The sequence below is a fragment of the Vanessa tameamea genome, chromosome 16, assembly GCF_037043105.1.
Source record: "Vanessa tameamea isolate UH-Manoa-2023 chromosome 16, ilVanTame1 primary haplotype, whole genome shotgun sequence".
Taxonomy (NCBI): domain Eukaryota; kingdom Metazoa; phylum Arthropoda; class Insecta; order Lepidoptera; family Nymphalidae; genus Vanessa; species Vanessa tameamea.
In genome coordinates, this window is record NC_087324.1 from 11065445 (window position 1) to 11089234 (window position 23790).

The 23790-nt window shown below is 32.5% G+C and overlaps 1 protein-coding gene across 1 annotated transcript in view; it reads left to right on the forward strand.

Moving 5' to 3' along the window:
- The window catches only part of LOC113394249 (uncharacterized), a 305225-nt gene that overhangs the window by 69880 nt on the left and 211555 nt on the right, over positions 1-23790 (forward strand). Inside the window, exon 2 of the mRNA XM_064217365.1 lies at positions 6557-7104. Coding sequence (XP_064073435.1) covers positions 6609-7104 — 496 coding nt within the window. The 5' untranslated portion in view covers positions 6557-6608. The remainder of the gene's footprint in view (positions 1-6556; positions 7105-23790) is intronic.

A 23790-nucleotide genomic window follows, 5' to 3' on the forward strand; every position in this document is an offset into this window, starting at 1 on the left:
CTTATATACAAATCCTCTAACATACATACGTACATAAAAATAATCCGCTGAAACCGTATCCCCGTTATTCACAATCAGCTATTGTTCAGATTTTTTTACTAATGCCCCTTCGTTCGGGAACTGTCATTTTCGATATACTTTGACAAAGTCCATTCCATTCTCGAAGCGTGCGGATTATATTTCATAAAAACTTTGCAAATACATTTCTAAATTCTATTCTATATTATTCTCAATTGGTATTCCCAGAAGTTCTTAAACATTATATTTTTCTACCAAAATAGTCAGATGTTGTATTGTCAAATCAAAACAATAATAAACAGTTGAAATAAAATGTCTGATATAAAAAAGTGCGAAAAATATGTTCTTATTTACATTATTAATATTGTGTTGATTAGATGTCCTAACAACTACCAACCTTTGTCATTATAAAAAAAAAAACTTGAAATTCATAAAAAAAGGAAAAAGCATTTTATATGCATACACATTATATAATAAATGTTTCAGAACTTTGTTTACGTGGTACCTAATTTACTTCGAGTCAAATTAAAACCAGTCCCACCTGATTCTCTTTACTTATAGAATATATAAACTAAAATTCTATATCTTACCTAGAAAGGCTCGTCCTAAAACGAAGGTAAACCACTTAGGGTCCAAGGTCAAATTCGTAAGTAATGGATACTCGATAAAAGTTCGTCGATTTATATATCGATCTTAGAAACGTAAGTGCTATAAAGCATTTATTATGTTTTACTATTCAGCTTTTGTCCAAGCTTTCAGGAAATATTACAAAAAAACATCCAAGCTGTTGCGTCAGAAATATTCAAATCTTGAACACCTTGTGCCTTTAATAACATCGGTTTCCTTACCTACCGCTACTACTTATGTCAGGATTCGGAACAACTAATCTAGATAGAACATTTATTTTTATTTATAGAACTGATTCGTATATTTGTCAATAGTTAATTGTCAAAGATATTTGTTGTGAACACAACAAATAAAGTCCCTTACACGTTGAAGCTAAACTATGCGGTCAGATAATCACGGTAAAATTATGAGGGTCCTGTATTTGAATTTGGAATCCTAAAATAATAGACAGATAATGGCTTTGGGTAATACTATCACAACATCTTCAAATATTCAAAAATAGCCTCACTAAAAATATGTCACTTCATATTTCTCATAAAAACAATCTTCCGAGTGAACAGGTCAGCTGTGTGGTCGCGTGAAATAGTAATAATACATCATAACCCCAATAAAAACTCATTCACGTGAGGTTCGCATGTCTGCTGTTACGTCATCGAGCAGTAGACCGAACAAGGGGTGTCTCGATTCGATACTTGTACTAGACGTTCACAAAAAGGCACCTGATTTTTTTCCTTGACCTTTTAGAAAGTTTATGACGCACTGGGAGAAGTCTATTGAGAGCAAAGTAAGGGTAATTCCGCGCTGGTGAAGTAGAAATAGAAAACTGTTGTTTAGAATCTTGGTGATATTAAACTTATATTTGACTTTGTGGATTGCGAGCTAGAAGGGAATTAGACCCTATTCTTTAAGGGTTTTTTTAGCCAACGGGAATCTAGGGGTTCTAAATAATTTGGGGTTCATTCGTCTGTCTGATCGATAAGAGAGTTCCCATAAATGATAATGAGCCTTTTAGAAAACTTTTGGGCATTACTGAAATGTATAATAAACTCACTTTTATCTTTCATAATATTATTTGTTAATAATAATTGCAAATGAAATGTTGTTGCTAGAACTTTCGACACAATCCCTTCGGTCTCGATATTGACTTTCAAAGTCGTTCATCAAAGCGACGCTCAAATTTCTAGGCTCAATAGTTTTTTAATTACGGTTCATATTGATACAAAATGTAAATTTCAAAAATAGGCAGATATTTTTGAATTATTTTTATTTCTTTGACATTAGAGTTATTTAAATTCATTTTGCATTATTATAAGAGGTGGTTACTAAGTAAGTAAATAATATTATTTAGATTTAACTATAAGAAACTGGTAATTCCGAGCCGGCTCAGAAGCTAGAACACGTGATTCATAACCGGAGATTAAGGGTTGAATTGGTACTAAATTTAATTCTTCATTGTAGATTCAGACAGAACAGGTTTATTCATATAATATAGATAAGCGGATCATAAAAACCACCAGATGTGGTCACCATCAAATATTGTTTTGATATACGAAATACAGAAAGAAATGACAGTGATTCTGTAGGGATATTTTATTTTTATTTAACTTTACGGAACCCTAAAAGATGTCGGAGTATGATTTAGGTGGCTCATACTTACAACCTGCTATTGTAGTTGCTGTACCACAAAACTAAGAGCCGTTTTTATTACAAACAATGCTGCTGATTTGAATCGAAAGCTATGAAAACTTAAGGTCGTATTCTTAGTTGTTCCAATATATTCATATGCACAGCAATTGATAATAATGCCTTAAAAGTGCTGCAGCAGCACATAAGCGTGCGTCATGTTATGGTTGTGGTTAACAATTGGATTTAATGGTGTTATAAATAACTGTCTCTGTCTTTCTCTTTCTCTCTCTTTCGCTCGAAAAATAAAATACGAAGTTTCATTGGTCGATTACACCCGACGTGATAATCAGCCAATGATCGTTCAGATTTAAGTCGGATGACCTGTACCGATGTTTCGGAAATTGTAGATTTCACTTTCACACTAAAAGTTAATGTGCGACAATATACGAAAGGATAGATTCGCCATACAAATACATACATAACTTATACATATTTTATTTTGTACCGTAAATATATTTTTCAATCTTTTAAAAATCGTATAAATAGTATTACTCATGGAATTATGCAAAACTTTTTTCAGCTTAACGTCGTTAGGATGATGTATAGGGACATTCATCACAGGAAGGGAGAATTCGTAAGATAAATCTTGTGATATGTTTTGGTTACTTTCGCCAGATAAATTACAATAGAGTAATTTTCGATTTTATTATACGGGAAAAACAATTTTCTTTTCTCTAAGAAACGAGTTTTTTTTTATAAATCAAACTAGACTTACGTTTAATAGGACCCTTTTATTGAATAAAAGAATCGTGTCTTTTAATCAATAAAAGCGTTAAATTAAGGAATAACGCTTGAAGTGTTTATCGTCTAAATTTTGTTACGGCCTTCTGTTGTTATCTTAGTCACACAAACTGCACAACACTTTATTTTTCGCTATTGCAGTTTACTTTGAGGACTTTAGGTTTTGAATTATATTGAAATACATTTACTTGTTTTTATATTATATTTATTTATTCGCCAGCACATTTTTCTTGCTCGGTATCTAGCAAACGAATGGCTGGTTTTTCGACTTTTATTAAAAGTTTAATTTCGAATCAAAATAAAAACCGTATTATTAATAAATATAAATATTTTAATTCAAACGGAAAAAATCAATTGAGATACTTAAATACTTGTGGGATATAGGTTTGTGATTTATTAAAATATTTTATATTTTCGCTTTATTGAAACAATGAATGTCGCTAACAATTTCAAGTGGGTACACTGTGAAACATAGTTAATTATCTATATTATATGCTTATATTTTCATATAAGTTGTATGTATATTAGTTTAGTAGTTTCATCCAGTATTACAAAAAACGTCGCCTCATTTATTGGTATTCTTTTCACCTAACCGAAGTCTGACATGGGTGAGTCTGTGTGTTGTAAATCTGCCAACTTATGTTTAAAATACAAAACTGCTTAATTCGAGTATTTAAAATAAAAATGTACAGGAAAATTCAAACTGCAAATTCAAATCCCACGGGAGTTAAGCCGAAACCTTCTAGCTTTAAACAACTATAGCTCTCAGTTTAAATACTTTAATGTAATGATAATATACAAAAACAATGGAAAAACAGTCTTTCTATTATAACTTATTTCGAAGTAAAACTTATCTAAGGAGTCTGCATAGTTTTGGCGTATACAAATAATTATAGGTTATACAAAATTTATATCTACGAATAGTCTTGATACCATTTGACCAATGACTGCATCGGATCACGCTTAATGGCTGCAGATCCCAACGACTTGAAATCAAAATTTGGAACGGTTTAATAAAATGCTATTTGTCCAGAAGTGCTCGGTAGCGACTCGAAGTGAGGATATTAGCCGAGTTATCGCTTCTATGCCTCGGAAAGTTGGGTGTTCTCATTCAAATTGGGTCACCTGCATAGTCGATAATGTCAACTGTGATCAAAATCGGTCAGTAGGACGTAATCTACAAAAAAAACTATATACAGGATGTATAAAATCCTGCCAAGTGTCGTACAATCTTTTAATAACTCGTGCCAAAAAACATTTTTTCGAATCGAGAAAAACATGTTTGCGACAACAGCCTGAACGCTGTTATTGCCTAAAGATTAAAGTGGGTCCGCACGAATAATTAATAACTCCATTTACGTTATTACGATTGTCGTATCTTCAGTCAAAGTTTAACAACATTTAAAGAAATTACTTTCGTGATATATTAGCAAACGAACAATATTTTCGAGTGCGTGACTAAATACGTTACTTGGTGGTCGAGGTTTGTACAAGCTCGCCTTGTACGTCGCCCCCATTAGTGATCTACTGCTTTAAGTATCTCGGATAGTGCATAAATCATTGTTAACAGTAGAAGTAGTGAATATACCACCAAGTTGGTAAGAGGAACCGATCAACAATCCTTTCAATTAGAAGGCGAACTGGCCCAACTCTCCCCTATTTTGACGTATACCCATTTATCTATTAAAACAGTTACAAATTTAATATACATAGAAAATCGATTCATACATCAAATTAAATTAGACAGCGACATTCAAATCTTTTATTTATAAATTATCGGTATAAGTATGATTTCAAAGAAATAATCCTTTTTCAGCTGTGACAACTCCAGTGTTCTGTCTGTAAAATATAATTTGACCGCAGAAAAACACGTGCTTTATATTAAAATGTAAATATGTTAATATTATGCAAATGACAAACGTTAGCGGTCTTTTTGAGTCTTGCAGTGTTGATAAAAATTTACATTTCGTTTGGCGAATGCATTTCGCTTGCGTATTTTGTACATTTTATATTTAATGCTTAATCATTTTAAATTGAAAATTAATGTTCAAATGTTTTATATTATCACGTTGTAATGAATGCAATTACGAAATCAGGAAACATAATCAATTTGATCGTAATTTTGTTGATATTATGTTATTATTACTTCATTATCGAAAGAAAACACTGATATATTTTTTGGTAAAATACAGTCACAATCATTGGTTCAATATATAACATTACATTACATTAACAGCCTGTAAATATCCCACTGCTGGGCTAAGGCCTCCTCTCCCTTTTGAGAAAAAGGTTTGGAACATTATTTACAACGCTGCTCCAATGCGGGTTGGTGGAATACACGTTTTGCAGAATTTCGTTGAAATTAGACACATGCAGGTTTCCTCACGGTGTTTTCCTTCACCGCCGAGCACGAGATGAATTATAAACACAAATTAAGCACATGAAAATTCAGTGGTGCTTGCATGGGTTTGAACCCGAAATCATCGGTTAAGATGCACGCGTTCGAACCACTGGGCCATCTCGGCTAAATATATAATATAAAATCAAAACCAAATTAACGACCTGTTATCGGCCCATCGCTGAGATAGAACCTCTTGAGCAGAAAGTATTGCTTATGACACCACGCTGCTTCAGTGTCGATTGGTGGATATAAAAGACTTATTTCAATCAACAGATGCAGAGTTTTCAAGCTAAATTATAAACACGATAACCATCAACATGAAAAGATATTATGTATATTGTTGTTTTCCATCGTTATTGTCGTTTTCGTGTATTTCTGTTTCGACCAAAGCTTAACTGGTAAATAATGGTAGGTATTGTTTCCCCCTTTTGTCACAACCGTACAATTTTGGTCATTATAGTGTCATCAAATAGATGGTTAGTTAGTATACATATATCCTATGTGATATTATCATATATTATGCCATGTTCATTTCTATTTAAGTAATCTTTCTAAAAATATTTGGTTAAGCTGCTCACACAAACAAGAAATGTGACCGCTTAAAAACTTTAGGGCTCGTGCCAAAAAAATTTCATAATTAAGGCAAATTGTTCAATACAAGATTATATTAATGATAAAAAGTATGGACTTAGTATCTGTTGATTTCCAGGCAGGATATATGTATATAAAATGATGGAAAAGAGTAACTACTGAGATTTTTTGCCGGTTCTTCTCGGTTGAATCTACTTTCGGAACCGGTGGTAGTTTAACGTTTAATTTAACACTGTAATATGACGATTTAAAAGTTATTTTATTGTTAATATACTCCATAACACGCTGCTGCATTATCAGGTTACTTGAATACAAATAATTTGATTTTGATTTTGAAGCTTAAAATAAATATGACAATTTTTCAGATATTATTATTTTTTAAATTTTGGTCAGAAAATATGAAAACTGTAGTTAGACAAGATTTGTCAGTTCATGAAAAATACAATAAGCACTAAGAATATCTACGTCTAATTTAGCAAATATCTTTCACAGGTAACAAACATGAACGAACGCGGGGACTGTATCGAACGTTTAAGTAAATAGAATGACTGTAAAGAATGCAATGCCCACTCAAAAGCAATGCCAAGCCGTCATCACCAAACGCTTCAAGAATCCGACCAAATTCAAGATGAACAGATATCGAACAAACATTATCGTTATAGTGATCATTCTCGCGTCGCTGCCTTATAGCTCAACCCTTAACCTACCCAGCGGAGATCCTGCTCCGGGTCGATCACCAGGACCACCTCTAGAAACGTTCAAAGAGAATCTAGACCCAAAAGGTAAACCAGAGACTAATATAGAAGTGCCGGTTGACGAAACGATTTATGACGAAGTTACGACGATCGATGAAATTACGACGACAGTGAGTGAGTCGAGTGTGAGTGAACGAACAGTGGACGACGCTTGTGGATACGCGAGGATTCCGAGTGACAGTGATGACATTGTGACATTGAGTGAACGAAACAGTGACCTCAATTTGACGATAAGTCATTCAATCTTTGAAACGGCCGAGCTGGTGAAAGGGGTGTTATATGACGGTAAGTGAATATTCGTAGTTGATTTATAAATTAGTTTTTAATTACCGAATAAAATTCACTTATTTCATATCCTATACAACCAATGGTTACACATAAAGATTTATTAGTTTATACGGATTTTCTACTGCTATAAATAGGCGCTTACAGTTCTATTTAGGATTTTTTAAACTACTAACCGATTACTTAACTACGAATCTTAACCGATGATTTTGAGTTTAAGCCCAGGACAAGTACGCATGAATTCATGTGCTTCATTTGTATTTCAAATTCATTTCGGGTTTGGTAGTGAAGGAAAACATTGTGAGGAAACTTGCAAGTGGTGGTTAGGAATCTGCCACATGTAGCAGGTGGAATGGAAGAGCTCGTATTCTTCTCCTTAAAAGCGATGAAATGCTTTTTATTATACTTTTTTAATATATAACAAGATTACGCAACTCATATAATACAAAAAGTTAATCAAATAGCATATACAATTTGCTTAAATAAACCTAACAATGATAAAATTTATTTCTTTAAAGCGTTATGCTTTAATTAAATAATTTTTTTAAATGTTTTTTTAATAATATATAAAACAAAATATAAAATTTTGTTAAATAATGTGTATAAAAATTATACAGGTGAATAATTACATCAAGTCCCACTATAGAATAGAAAAAATAATACGCTGAACGATATTAAAATAATATGATAGTTATTTCATTGAATTTTCAATTATGTAAATTAAATTATTTCACGAGGGATTTTACTTGAAAGAAATGAAGTGCAGAATATAATATAAAATATGGAATCTGTCTATTAAAGTATAACTCGGTGTTGATTCATTTCCGAGAAAACCTATGGGTTATTCTGTGAGAACGGACTGGAATGTACAATATAAATAAACTATAGGCACAACAATTGATAGGAAAGAATCCAGATACCGATACGATTATGACTAAACTAATGAGAATATTTAAACGATATATAATTTCCAAAACGTTACGACGAAACAACAAAACGTGTTACGGTAAGTATGTTTTCAACTTTTCTATTTTTTTAATACAATGCGATTCTGTAAGAATTCACTTCGTACCTCACTCGTGAAATGTTTTTTTTAACCTATTTTGATACGTATTTGGTACTAATATTATAAATTCTAAAGTAATTCTGTCTGTGTGTTAGGCTTTAAACTCCAATAAAGGACATAGACTATTTACGTCTGACACACTTCATAATGACATGATAAATAATGATTTATCTATTCCCTCCACTGGGATAGCGCTGGGACGGTCTCGACCAAATAGAGTTGTGGATATCTTGATATGTAGTTTATTTATTAGCCACTAAACCAAACTGACAGACAGACAGATATAACAACAACTATGAATATATAAACTACTGATATTATAAATGCTAGAGTAGTCAGTTACTCTTTAACGGCTAAGTCACCAAATCGGATTTCACCGGAAAAAAATGGGATGAAGTAAGTTTGAACCTCAAGTCCCCCTTGATATATACATAGGTTACTTTTCGTTACAAAATAAAAATCTACGAATACCGCCCCCCCCCCTTCGCCTTTCGACACACAGGCGAAGCCTCGGGCAAAAATTAGTTCATTATATTTGCTTCACATAATATAGTATATCACGTAATATTTAAATACAAACAAATAGTAAGATACAACAATTTCCTCGCGCCAAGTTGCTTGTAACGCGGTATTGCCAAGAAGTTTTGAAGAAGCAAAGTCATTAATTCCCGAATAAATATTAAAACAACGCTCTAGTAGAGCCCACAGATTTATGGTATCAGTTTTTATTTATTTTATATTTCATTCGAAAATATTTAATGCCAGCATTGAATTGTTTTCACAAAGAATATTTATCTTTCGTGTTCAATAAGAATGTATGAATATCTCAGAAGATAGAAATGTAAAATTTGAGTTTAACGTTCTAAAATTAAAAGTTCGTTACGCAAAAAGAAGTTTCTTCATTTCGATCAATTATCAAGATCAATTTATGTAATTGATCTTACCGTAATTTTCACTCCAGACCATTACCGTCTTTACCATAAGGGTAGACGGGGCACGTGCCCAGGGCCCCCATCTTAAGGGGGCCCCAGCCCCAAAGATCCAACAATTTCTCTCACACGTTGACTGCTATGAATATTTTTTGTAGCACCAATCAGATTCCTATGAACGGTTGGTAGACGATTTTTTAAAATTAAAAATAAATTGTTAAATATTTTGCAGTACACTGTATTGTTGTGTTCCGGTTAGAAGGGTGAGTGAGCCAGTGTAATCACAGGCACAAGGGACATAACATCTTAGTTCCCAAGGTTGGTGGCGCATAGGTGATGTAGGGATTGGTTAATATTTCTTACAGCGCCTTTGTCTATGGGCGGTGGTGACCACTTACCATCAGGTGGCCCATATGCTCGTCCGACAACCAATGCAATAAAATATATATATATATATATATATGTTCTCTATTCCTGACACTTGATGAAGTGGTAGGTTGAAAAAAATATAGTCGGACGGGACAATTTTCCACCTAATTGTAAATGGTAATCGCCGATTATAGATTTAATTATTTATATTAATTTAGCTATTTTAATAAAAAATACTTGAGTTTATTAAAACAGCTTAATGTAGTGATTAATATAATTAAACAAATCATGGATACAATACTAATTAACTATTATATTGGTAAAGTTATACCAGTATTTGTAAGCAGATGATATGTCAGTCTCAATTTGAACTGTTGGTCTCAAAATCCGAAACTGCTTCGCCAATTATGGATGCGTAATTGTGTCGTCGAAATCACGATACGATTTTCAATTATACTGATTGCATTTTTACAGCGCCTTTCCTGTTTACATGTACGGTTCACGACATAGAACATTAACGCCTAATCAGATTTCAATTTAATTTTAAAATATCCAATATTTTATTCTTTGTGGCTTTCTACGAGCTTGTCGCCGTAATCTCTCTCTTCGGTTGTTTTTAACAAAGTAGGAATACTCACAGTTCCGTCACAATATATTTACAACAATGTTATGTATATTAAAAGTAATATTGATCACTGTGATAGAATCAGTGATAATCATTGTATGTGCACGAAAGGTAAGGATAAGCTTATAACGCCAAGATTCCGACTCCGCAGTCATTAAATCCTTTCGCAGATATTTTTAGACATTTGTAAAAAATGCGTTGGTAAAGAACGCATCTTATTCAATATATATGTAATTATATTTAACTAACATGTCTTTGTATTTTTAAATGTCGAAGAAGAGTAACTACTCAGTTTCTTGTCGGTTCATCTCGGTATTATCTGTATTCTGAACCGGTGGTAGCTTCACTTAATATAGTTTGTCAAATGTCGATTCAAAAGTGCTTGTAAAAGCCTACTTGAATAAAGTATATTTTGATTTTTAACATACAAGGGTGATAACATTTCAGCTCCCAAATTTTGTGGCTCTGTAAATAATGTTTCTTACAGCACCAAAATCTATGTGCGGTCTTGACCAATTGCCAGCACATTTGCACGTATATACAAAAGTATCTTACATTGCTAAGCAGTGTAGAGAAAGATATATATCTGACGTTAAACAACATTGTACAAGAAACCTCAAAGCTAGTTTTCTCTGACAAAGAATCCTTTGTTGTTTTCTATTTATTTATAATATGATCTTAATCTCATACGCGTAACCTTCGCTGCTCTTAAATCTGTAGTAAGCCAAGCTTGTGAGCGACTATTTTACTGGACCTCATACAATTACTCTGTCTATGCTTTGAGGTTACCTTTAATCAGAGCCTGCTTGATATTAACTGGTTGTCAACGTCAACGTCGCATTCCAAAGGGAATTATTAACCAAGCTCAAATCTCAGCGAGTTGGTAATTTGACTATTGTACTAATGTAATATTCATAGCTCGCTATATAATAATTAGTGTTCATTGATGTATCGTTCGAGTTGGTTAGTCTATAATTGCCGAGATTAAGGGTGGATGAAATAGAACCCTGGAAGAGAACCCGTCCATACATCCGAAAGGTAGTCGTCTTGATAGTATAGATGCCAAAGGTCTAGGTATTTAGCTCTCAAAATCCTAATCAAAATATACTTTATTCAAGTAGGCTTTTACAATCACTTTCAAATCGTCATTTTTCAGAACTATATCAAACACAAAGCTGCTACTGGTTCGGAATGTAAATCCTAAGGAGAAAGCCTGGCGAGAAGTTCAACAGTTACTCTTTTCCAAACATTAAAATAAAAAGTGATGTCAATACAATGATATATCCTGTCTGAAAGTCAACAAGTGTTAGCTCCACGTTTTTTTATCATCTATATAATCTTGTGTTGTATTTTCAGCATTCCTCGCATATTTGGTTTAGGCGACGGTTGGTAAAATCCTGAATTGTATAAATCAAATATGTCAGATATGTGTTTTTTTTTTCAAAGAGACGCGATCGTGTAGAAAACTTAGGATTCTTCTCCTACATTTTCAGTCTGTTCAACTCCACAATTGAAACTAATAATTATCGTACTTAAATAAGCTTATTGATTACAGTATAATCAAAACCAATTTTCATTCCTACAAGTACTTTAATAGTACACTACGGTGTGATATATGCTCAGGATTAAAACAGAAAAAACAATTTTATTTCAGTTAAAAGTAAATTAAAACATTACAATTACTCAAACAAAACAAATTGTAATAGATACCCTAATGATATATTTTTTTTTAATAATATAATTAGGGTATCTATTACATAAAAATAAATACTTCTAGTGGTCGCTCACGTTTTGAGGATTGGTCACCAGGTACTAAGTATAAACAGTAGCCCATATCTTTCCTGGTGTTCAAGCTTGCTACATACAAAATTTTATCAAATTCGATTCAGTGGTTTGACCGTGAGGGGGCAACAGATCGACAAACAGACAGATGGATAGAGTTACTTAACTTATAAATACAAAAAAAAAATCATACTGCTCGAAAAAAGGCTTATTTTGTACAAATAGTGTTTAATATTCATACATATTTCAGTAAAATAGTCCACGGTGTAACCGCACATTGCGAATTTATAGCATCGCGACACCATTTCACCAATATTAATAATTCGTTTCATTTAATATTCAAGACAATATTAATATTTATATCAATACCAAATTATCTTTAAATCATTTTATATTTGATTGATTATTATCGATTGTTGTCGAGCTCTTCAATTATCAATCTATCATTCATGTCAATAGTCTAATAGTCATGAATTTAGCCGTCGCAATGGTTTCAGTGGTTAAAAATTCCGCATAGTTTGGTCCACCCGAGACTCGAATGTCTTAAGTAAATTTCCTGAGATTGCCAAAAAATCAAAATTAAATATTTGACTGCCTCATTGGCTTGATATAATACAACAGATTTCGAGATTTTAGATTCAAACCTCACGTCGGGCTGGTAAAGTTTATTTGAGAGTTTCTTCCATTCTCAGCAACAGCCCGAAGTCTCCAGACTTAGTCGGAAGAGTGTTCACTTCCATACCTTGAAAAACACGTAAAGTCATTGGTCCTGAACTCTTTCAAATCAGTAAACATAAAGTTGAACTCTTTCTTGTCGAATCGGATTTGCCGTCCCATTGGATAATGAGAGTGACGGAATAAATAGTGCACCTGTGTTTGCTTGTGTACACTTATGCACAATAATATGTCCTGCGTAGTTGCTTGGTATCCCATAAGATTAGCCACCGTGACCGAAATCGGCCAGACGCCATCAACAATAAAGTCGCAACAATATACGGAATCAGAAACTAATTATTCTAACCAAACCTTTTAAACATACAATGTTTACGCTGAGGATAATTACTATGAAACTATTCACATAGTATCGAATAACTCTCGGTTTCAAAGCATTTGGTAATATTGAGCTGATCCAATCAATTCAAACTTCATTGCCTCTATCCTTATTCAGTAATCCTGGTCTATCTTATAATCGTCGGTCGGCCATTAATTTAAGGGCTTAATTTTAGATCTTCAAAGCCTTTCAAATGCATCCATACGCGTAATGAGAGAAATTGGTAAATTAATGTTGTTATTTCGTATGTAAATGATTAATAAAATTAATTTCGTTAGTGAAATTATTCTTTATATTTGTTTAATTGATGTAGTTTCAAAATGTATAAGATTTATTACATATAACCGTAGTTTTTGTAGTAGTATTTAATTAATGTATTAAAAAATGGGGGTGATGTTTGTATCCACGTTGAGATTTTATCGTTTTTATTCACTTAAATTCAATATTCTACGTTAAAAGTGCTTTTCTAGCAACTCCTAAATTTTATTTAATCAAATCATAATGACATTTTTTTTTAAATATGTTTTTGTACGTTAAATCGTCGTTCACAATTTTTCAACGGTTGAATATCTCGTGAGATAGATTTTTTAAGAATTTTGAATACCGTGAGATATATAATTTTACGGTCTTATATACATTCTAGCTGTTAACCGCGGTTTTGCTCGCGTGAACGTTGAATATATTTACATATTACGTTAATTTAAGACTTCTTTGTAAACCACATTGGCCGCATTTCTGGATATTCTACCCAAGAGGTGAAATACCTCATGGGTAGAATATCCAGAAATGCCTAAATACGGATCTACTCATTTTTAATCAGTATCCCAAAAATAAAGTGTCATGTTTCTAACCTAATAAATGTCGGACTTCCATACAAACTTTCAACCCCTATTTCATCCCCTTAGGGGTAGATTTTCTAAAATCGCTTCCTTACGGGGTGTTTACTCAATAAAATGATCCTACTCACCAAATTTCATGGCCCTAACTTTATTAGTTTACGTTCGCGACGTTGAATGAGTCAGTTAGTCAGGAGATGTTATTTTATAAGTATAGATTATATTAAAACACTCACTAAATAACCCCTAAAACAACGAAGTTTTTTTATCGATTTTTTCTTAATCTTTCACCAGAATAACAAAACTTCAAATCGGCCAAAAGTAGTTTTCCGTGTATTTACGAATTTAAAACTTTTCTCCAATCATGCGATTATCGTCACGAATCAGTTAATTCTATTCGCCTCCACCTTGCACAGTTAAACTATTATATACCAATATACAATATATTAATGATTTAAGGAAATATTAAAACGTATGTTATAAAACATTACACTTTTTATAACAAAATATTACTTTTTTTACTATATAGCTAGGCGGACGAGGCAATGGATTACCTGATGGTAAGTGGTCACAACCAACCATAGACAAAGGCACTGTCAGAAATATTAACCATTTCTTACATCGCCAATGAGCCACCATCTTTGGAAAACCATAAAATTGTAAATACCGTTAGATTATAATCTATCTCGCGAGATTGTAAACTGTGGCAAGATTTTGAGCCGTAACATACTGATTACAATTTAACGCATTACTTTTAATTAAGCTAATCAAAGAGAAATTATAAAACTCTAACCTAACCGAAATATCATAAAATATCGAAATTTTTGACGTTTTATTTTGAGTTAAATCACCATCCACCATATTTCGGCAGTTTACAATTTCGCGAGATAGATTACAATCTAACGGTATTTACAATTCTACGGTAATATATGTATTATAAATAAACCAATAAAAGAAAAAAATATCATTACAGTTGAAGTCAGAATTATATCATCCTGATAGATATCGGACACGGTCGCTAATCTCAATACAGAAAAGCTCATAATCCGATGGGACAGCGATTCAATACGACTGAAGAGAGACAAATTCAGGTGCAGGACAAACGTAATATCCGGAGTCGTGTTAATCCAACAATATCCTTAACATGGCACGATGTCGTTTCAGAGAGAGACAGAAAGAATTTTTCATTTATTCTTATAATAATCTCTTAAAAAGCAATTGATCCTTTTTGTTATCTCTCTTAGCTGTCCACTTTAAGATGTAATTACGCGCCGGGGTCTGTATTTAGCTTGATATCAGGTTTCACGTCAACGTTCAATCGATGATTTTTTGTTAATTATTTATATATAAAGTACAAATATTATATTATATAACCGTCAAATTGTCATCCCTAGATTCTATGCGTATATCAGGGTGAACTTTCAGTTATAAATTTTGATTCGGTGTAGAAAGTAATAATATATAAAGTTATATATTCATTTTTTTTTAAATGTAAACTGCTTTTCTCTTCACCCTTGAACACCTAAAATCGGTCTCTTAGACCACAACGTATTTTTGAATCAAAGTATTTATGGAGAAAAACGATAAATTTTGCCGAACTTTTACAGAAAAGAACATTAATTGGTTTGTTAGTTCAGGGAAACAATGAAACGGAATTCACCCCTCCAATATTACCTGTCTTACCAAAACTTTGCCTTAAGGTGAGGTACAATAAATTAACGTTTATTCTAGCGACAAAGTTTATTTGAGTTCGCTGGATTAGTCTATTATGAACGGATTGACGCTTACCAAAGTATTTTTTCAAGCGAAAGTTTGATTCACGCACGACTTCACCGGAAACTTCGATCGCACCGTGTAATCGATTACCTTAGGTCATTTCAATATAAGTTTTCTATATTGAAAATCGCAATCCGAGATGAGATACAATAAATCTCAACTTTTTTTCGGTATGTTTAGTATTTGATAAATATAACAACGATACAATTAATAATATAACGCTTTATTGGCAGGATATGAGGATTTGGTTTGGAATTTTTCTGCCAAGGAGGTTTCAACAAACGGAACGGAATTAGTTATCAGACTTCGTCTTGCACCTGAACTCTTATTTTTCAAACAAAATAGAGAATTCATATAAATAAATTAATCTATACTATTATATAAATGCAAAAGTAACTTTATCTGTCTGTCTGTTAATCTTTTACAGACAAACCACTGAAGCGAATTTGACGAACTTTGGTATGAAACAAATTTGAATCCCAAGGAAAACCAGACCATAGAAGATACTTTTTGATACCTAAAACCAGATGACAAATCCCTGAAACGCGAGCACATCCGCCGGCGACAACTAGTTTTAAATGTAACACAATAAATTATAGGTACTTAATACCTACTTACTTATTACAATAAAGATAAAATAATTACAAAATAATCAACAGTATTATATAATTCTCAAATATTATAAGTCAATCTTATTCAAAGCTTAAACCTAGTTACGTACTAACTCACTATAATACTTACTGCACATACTTTATCGTTGAGATTAACTGCCGTAAATTGGATCAGTAAAGCTATTATGTAAGAACAAAGTTGAAACTCACTGAACACGATCGTGGAACGTCAGAGAGTGATATGTGACATTAATATGTTATGTGAGATTGATTGTACCAATGATTACATTTAAAGGAAATACGTATCAAAACCACGTAGCACCGTAAGTCTATTCAACATTTCAATTCTTAATAAGAAGTCTGTTCTTTTTGAATAACATTGCAAACAAACAATTATTTTTTTTTATACTGATAAAAGCATGGAATTGTTTTTTATTGATTAAATAGCGAATACATGTATTTGTTACATTTAAGTACAAGTTACTGAGTATATTGAAAGTTTAATTGGAAAGAATCTACATTATAAATTTGGAGTGGCTTGTGTTTTAATATAATCCTGTAAAGTAAAACGATTCAAGTACCTCTAAAAGCCTAAATTAATAAAGCATACTTTAGTGTTGATTTGTAATCTCATTAATTTTTATTTTCTGTGCGATGTTCATTTGATTTAAATGTCGAATTTGGACGCCACGATCCTTACGTAAGGATACTGCATTTTACTCGAATACTTAGTTGCTAACACGTTTTTTACTAATTCAATCGAGTTTGAAAAATGTATAATAAAAACAACTACCCAACATATTTTTATACGGTTTTTACTAATGGACATAGTTATTCATGAACAAGGTTTAAGTGTATAATTAATTAAAATTAAGTGTAAATTGGCTGAAATATGATGATATTTTTTGACCTTAGAAAAATACTTGTATACTATGATATATTTTTTATGTAGATTATTATTCTGCCTGTATGAATCCGGGTCTGGTAGTTAGCACTTAAATAAATCAAATTTAATAGATCGTCTCTAATATAAAAAGTTTTTAATCAATATTATTTTTTTCTCATACCGAATGAAAGAGCACTTTAAGCTGCCAGTCACAATCATGAAACTTGTGATGATTAACGCTTGATAATTAATTAATCCTATCTTCTTTAATGAACCTCATTTAATATACTTACTGTATATTTTCTGAACTTAAACATTGACTTTGAAGGCTTTCAAGTTTTATTAATTTTACGTAGATATTGTATTTTGAAGAGCCGAGATGGCCCAGTGGTTAGAACGCGTGCATCTTAACCGATGATTTCGGGTTCAAACCCAGGCAGGCACCACTGAATTTTCATGTGCTTAATTTGTGTTTATAATTCATCTCGTGCTCGGCGGTGAAGGAAAACATCGTGAGGAAACCTGCATGTGTCTAATTTCAACGAAATTCTGCCACATGTGTTTTCCACCAACCCGCATTGGAGCAGCGTGGTGGAATATGCTCCATACCTTCTCCTCAAAGGGAGAGGAGGCCTTAGCCCAGCAGTGGGAAATTTACAGGCTGTTTATGTTATGTTTATGTTGTATTTTGATCACATATGTACCTATGTAATATATAAGAGCTCATTGGTGAACTTAATTAACTTAAACATAAAATTATGTAATATTCAATTTATAGTTGGCGGAACAGAGTAACTTTTTAACTTCATGCTGGTTGATCTCGATAGGTTCAAAATTGATAACAGTCGGTGACTACAAATTTAATTTAATCTTGTAAATTAAACAATTGATTAAAGATTCACGTGTTCTAAAGATATATATATCTTAGTCTATGGACAGAGGAAATCATTCGATTTATTAGGTTATTAATATCGTCTATTAATAATAATAAAATACTTATCGAAGGTCTAAAAGACAAACGTGCTACGTAACACATTTACAATTATGACATTTTAATGCCAAATGTACTTAATTATCATGCTCTTTCGTTTGAAATCATCGGAATTTAAATTTTCTATCTCTTTCTTTCTTATTTTAAAATGTACGTTTATCTTAACCGACATATGGCAGATGTTACCGATCGCATAAATAACAAATCATGATAAACGCATATGGCATTTTTCTTCTGTATTTCGCCAGTACTCGCTATTTGCAACGGATCTAAGCGTTTTTAATAATTTTCACTCACACACAACATGGGGTTCTAGAACATATTATGTACAAGCTGACTTCGGGGCAATTGAGACAGGGATCACTAAAGGCCTCTGTTTTAATAGATTCACAAACATTTTAAGTGGTTATAATATCTCAGTGTACATAATATAAAATGTTAACAAAAAATAAAATTTTAATTTATGTCAAATTTAAGCGGGACCTTTGCCAAAATTTTTTCAAATATTAAAAAGAAAATACAATCGAATTTATAACCTTAATTTTTTTAAGTCAGTTGAACAGTAGTAAAAGAAACAAAATTTATTAAAATGTTTTTTTTTTTTTTTATTAATTCTGAATGTAGTCATTTCTGTTTAAATTACGATGTTTAACAGCTAAATACTTAACTAAATATAGGCATTGCATATTCCCTGTCCGAGATGCTGAATTTCAGAGCTTAAGGCGAGGTTCGTCTTGAACTAGGCGACACAGCCGGTATATGGGACCTCTGGAACAACTCATTTTGAGTGCATATTATACTTTACTTAAACCACTTCATTTAATATATATTGAGCACGATGTGATATTTTTCAATATAAATATTATAAAACAATAAAAAAACGTGTTTTTAAGTGGTCAAAATCTGAAAATTTATGATTTTTAAAAAATTTGTCATTTCTTTCTATCATACGTAGTTCCTTCAATCGTTCTATAATTTTTATGAAATTAAAAGAAATATTTTTCAGATCACCTTAAACTTAAATTCACAAAAACTTCTCTGCTGAATAATCACAAAATCCGCATTTAGCGTGTTGGTCTCCTAGACCATCGATATAATTTTATTATGATCCCATCTAATACCGTTTATACACAATCCATAGTATTTGAGATATGGTATTGTGTTTGAATTTATAACGTCTCATAAACCATTGAAATCAGTACGTAGTAACAATTTATTCATGTTTGCTAGTAGAATAACAAGAGAGCGGTCTCTTCCCAGACGGGATTGCACAAAGCCACAATAAAAATGCAATACATATGCAAATAAATTCCTAAAAATACAAATGCAAGCTCAGTTTTGCGCAATCGTCGCAGTGTTCGTGTAAACAAAACGGTTGAATTTTGCTAATGTTTGCGATACGCTAATAGTCGACAAGATTTGGAACGATCTGGCTGGGTCTATTTTTCCTGATAAGTTGAACTCTGGAGCCTTTAAGAGTAGTAAAAAAAATAAAACAGTACAGCTAGTACAGCTAGTACCATAAGACATAGGTTAATGTCGTAATAGTCACTTTCAAGTACTTTGAATCGTTATTTTATGATGGTGAAGTAATTATTGTTGTTGTTTGTTTGAGTCGGTTAATAAGTATCCTTAGAAACCAAGCTCTTATTTAATTCTAAGCTGTTAGTATGCGATCAAATGTTGCGTATTTATTATATATCAATTCTATTCAAATTATTCTTCAAATATTTTTGCTACTGGCTAACATATTAGCTAATAGAAATTCTTGTAAAATAATGTCCAATTGCTGGGCAAAAAATCTTCTTGAGAAAGTGTTTTGGCGCTTATTCCACCACGCTGCTTCAATGCGAGTTGGTAATATATTGTGAGGAAATCTGAGAAAAGAGAAAAATCTCTTCACCACTGATAACGTAATAATATAGTTATAAATACAAATTATGAACATCGAAATTCATTCGGGCTTTGCCGGGACAAGAAAAACGTGATCGTGCTGTGGACGTATTAAGGTTCATCATTGTAATCTTCTTAGTACAAAAAAAAAAAAATTAAAAAAAATTATAAAACTTATTCGTATATAAGATCACACAATAAAATACCGATGGATATTAAATAACTATACACCAAATTTTTTAAATAATAACATGTGAAAATTTACCTTCAATAAATTTAACACAGAAATATGAAAAATTGCATTTTTTTGTAATGTTCGTGCAGTTGTGGCGTATAATTATAGTTAAAATTAATTTGTGCTCTCAGCGAAGTGAAATCAGTTGTTTCACACGTTCATAAGCAATGGAGTACAGAACATTTTGTTGCGCAAAAAAGTTACTGCGCAAAAAAATTTATACTGTAGTTTAATTTCGTCTGTAAATATTTTCCACAATTTATTAATATGATATTTTATTAATACAGAAATTGATTTCTTAAATATATATTTTTTATGAAACCGTGTTCAATAAAGTAGGCTGGTATTTGTTTTTTTTAATTTGTTTCGTCTTGTAGCTGTAACAATATCAATTCAACTGTCACTGTCTTATTTATCAAAGTTATTTATAATCTGTATCTGCAGTACTATTCTGTAAGAATTCACTACGTATGTCATTTTTGACATGTTGACAACCGACTTACAATGATACGTCATTTTGAAACGTGTATCCTTTTTTTTTTTTTATTCTGGCTTTTATTTGAGAACGTGTATCCTATAATTATTATTGTCAATGTAACATATCACATTCTTACTGCGGTGATTAGAGTTTCTTGTTACATGCCTACTGTTAATAGGCCTACTATTTGGTATATTTTTAATAAAATAAAAAAAAAAAAAAGAATAGAGCGTACTCCTTCCTTAAAGCCCGGCAACGCACCTGCAAGCCCCCCGGTGTTGCAGATGTCTATGGGCGGAGGTAGTCACTTCCCATCAGGTGTGCCTCTAGCTCGTTTGCCACAAATAACATATAAAAAAAAAAGTACAGGCCAGGACGGGCAAATGATCCAATCGATGGTAGTTGGTGGCAGGACGGGCAATGAGCACGTCTTACACAGTGATTGTAAAAAAAATTAAATAGAAATATAAAAACACTACTGTATATATAAATTAAATAACGAATAATCTTAATAATTATGTCCCGTACTTATATTTACACTGATATTATTGCAACCGGATGAGCAATCATCTCATCTCTCAGGCGAAGGACGTCCACTACTGGACAAAGGCCTCCCCCAAAGATCGCCACAACGACCGGTCTTGTGCAGCCCGCAACCAGCGGCTTCCCGCGACCTTTACCAGGTCGTCGGACCACCTTGTGGGGGGCCTACCCACGCTGCATTTGTGTCCGTCAATTCCGGTCCATGGTCGCAACTCGAGAACTCGTCGGCCCCATCGGCCGATAATGGGCCTCATAAGAAGGCTCAAGGTCACCCAAGCGGCTATGGAGAGGGCTATGCTCGGATGAGCAATACTAAGTACTAATTATTTGGCGGTAACGAATTCTGTGATTGGCTGGTACCCGCCCAGACCAAAAATTTGCACTTAGCTAATTTATTAATTATACTTGCAAATGTGCAACTGTTTTAATTCGGTAAATCGTAAAACTCGAAATTGAAGTTTTTATATGCTACTTTCCAAACTTTTGTACGTATAACTTAGTACAACAATATCCATTAAAAAATCATAATTATATTTCCATAACTTTCCGAGCAAAATACATCTTAAATTAAATAATTTAAAGTTGTTCTAAGATGAACTATAAACTTGTCAGTACTGCAAAAATGTCAATTATAATTAATATAAAACTATGCAAGCAAACTCTTCTTTAATTTAAAGTTTATACATATATATACTAGCTATTACTAATCTACTAGCTGAACCTGCGGCTTTCTCCGCGCGAAATTCGTTTTACCCCCTTCAGCACAGTTTCGTAAAATCTGTATGCCAGATTTCAAGTTTGTAGGTGTTAAATGTAGTTTCTTAGATTTCGTGATTAATCAGTGAGTGGTATTTCGGTATATGATGGCGCATGCGTAGCGCCGTATGTTGAAATACGTCGAAAATAGATTTAACAATCTCGTCACTGTAAAAATCTAGCTAAGCGTCGTGTGGATGGTTAGCGCAGACATAATGGCGGCATTCAACTGGGAAGAGAGACCGTCATTGTAAACGCACCACAAATACGACGAATCGCTATTGTTCCGTGTAATCTACGATAGTTTTTTGTTAATTTCGATTCATTAGTGATATAAAGTGATTATTGAGACTATTAATTTGATTTTTGGACAAAACACTGATTTTAATTATATTTGAAGAAGTAAATTGATTATACAATTGATTTTGACGTTTTATCTTGTTATCCGATTGCATCCACGTCATAAATCATGGCTGATCCTGACAAAGGTGATTTCTCGCCTTATATATATGACGGCGTATGGTCCGCTATCTTGTTTATTCATACTGGTTGGAAAAGAGTGTCAATGGGAGTTGAACGGCGCTCTAGTGAAGCGTCGCGTCGATGGTAGCGTGGCAGCCATCTTGAATTGACAGTTACATTCAAGATTTCCCGCGCACCACGTTTGCGACGAATCGCTAATTTCCAACATTATCTTTATTCTTTTGTAATAGATTCAGTGATTTATGTGTGTTTTTGTAAATGATTTATTAACGAATCGATATTGATGACTATTGTGAATATATCTGTGTAATTTATTTGTTTAATTAAAAACTAACTAAATTTGTGGATCGTTCATATAAAATCGTTTGAATATACGCCCACTTATCTCGAATAATCCTTATATTGCCAATAAAATGTCTATATATATATATTATTAATTATGTCTACAGTTGGGCAAAGATAGACTGTAAAATTTATATGACTATCTCTATATAAAATATATTAAATCTAAAGAAAATGGCTTAATGGAATCAACGTTTCTTCTATTTTAGTGTTAACTCACGAAACCTTTGGCTTATCTGATAAATTAATCAGACCTTTCTTATGTAAGTTCTGACCCACTTCGCTTCAGTTGTTTGCACAATTTTGTTAAATTTTATTCAGCGCCGCTACACTGCTTTGTCTTATTATAATAATAATAATAGCCTTTATTTAACAATCTTACATAATACGTTTCTTTCTTAAATACTGAATTTTAATATTTGACACCAGTTTCGCCAAGATTGTCTTGCTTCCCAGCATAGGCCTCCCCTAAAGCTTGCCACAAAGTACGATCTTGTGTCTTTCTTCTCCATGTAAAACCTGCTATTCTTTTTATGTCGTCTTCCCACCTGCGACGTTGTCTTCCTTTTTTTCTTTCGTATTGTCTTGGATACCATTCAGTTATATCCTTGGTACATTTATCTTTTTTGTTTCTCATCATGTGACCTGTCCGCCTCCATTTTAGTTTTTTGATGTTTTTAGTTTTATTTTGTTTTTTAATTTAACATTGAGCATACTTTTTTCCATACCATGCTGACAAATCTCTAGTTTGCGTATGTTGTGTTCCGTTAAACTCCATGTTTGGCATCCATATGTCATAACGGGTAGAATACACGAGTCAAATATTTTTTTCTTATATTTCAGAGGTACATCGGGATTTTTTACTACTTCTTTTAAGGACCAGTATCTTTTCCAGGACAGATTAATTCTGTTAGTTATTTCTTTAGTTGTTAGGTCTTTTGGAGATATTATTTGACCAAGATATGTGTATTCCTCCACGTATTTAATATTTGAACCATTAACTACAATTGGAATTTGTTCAACGTTAGTCATCA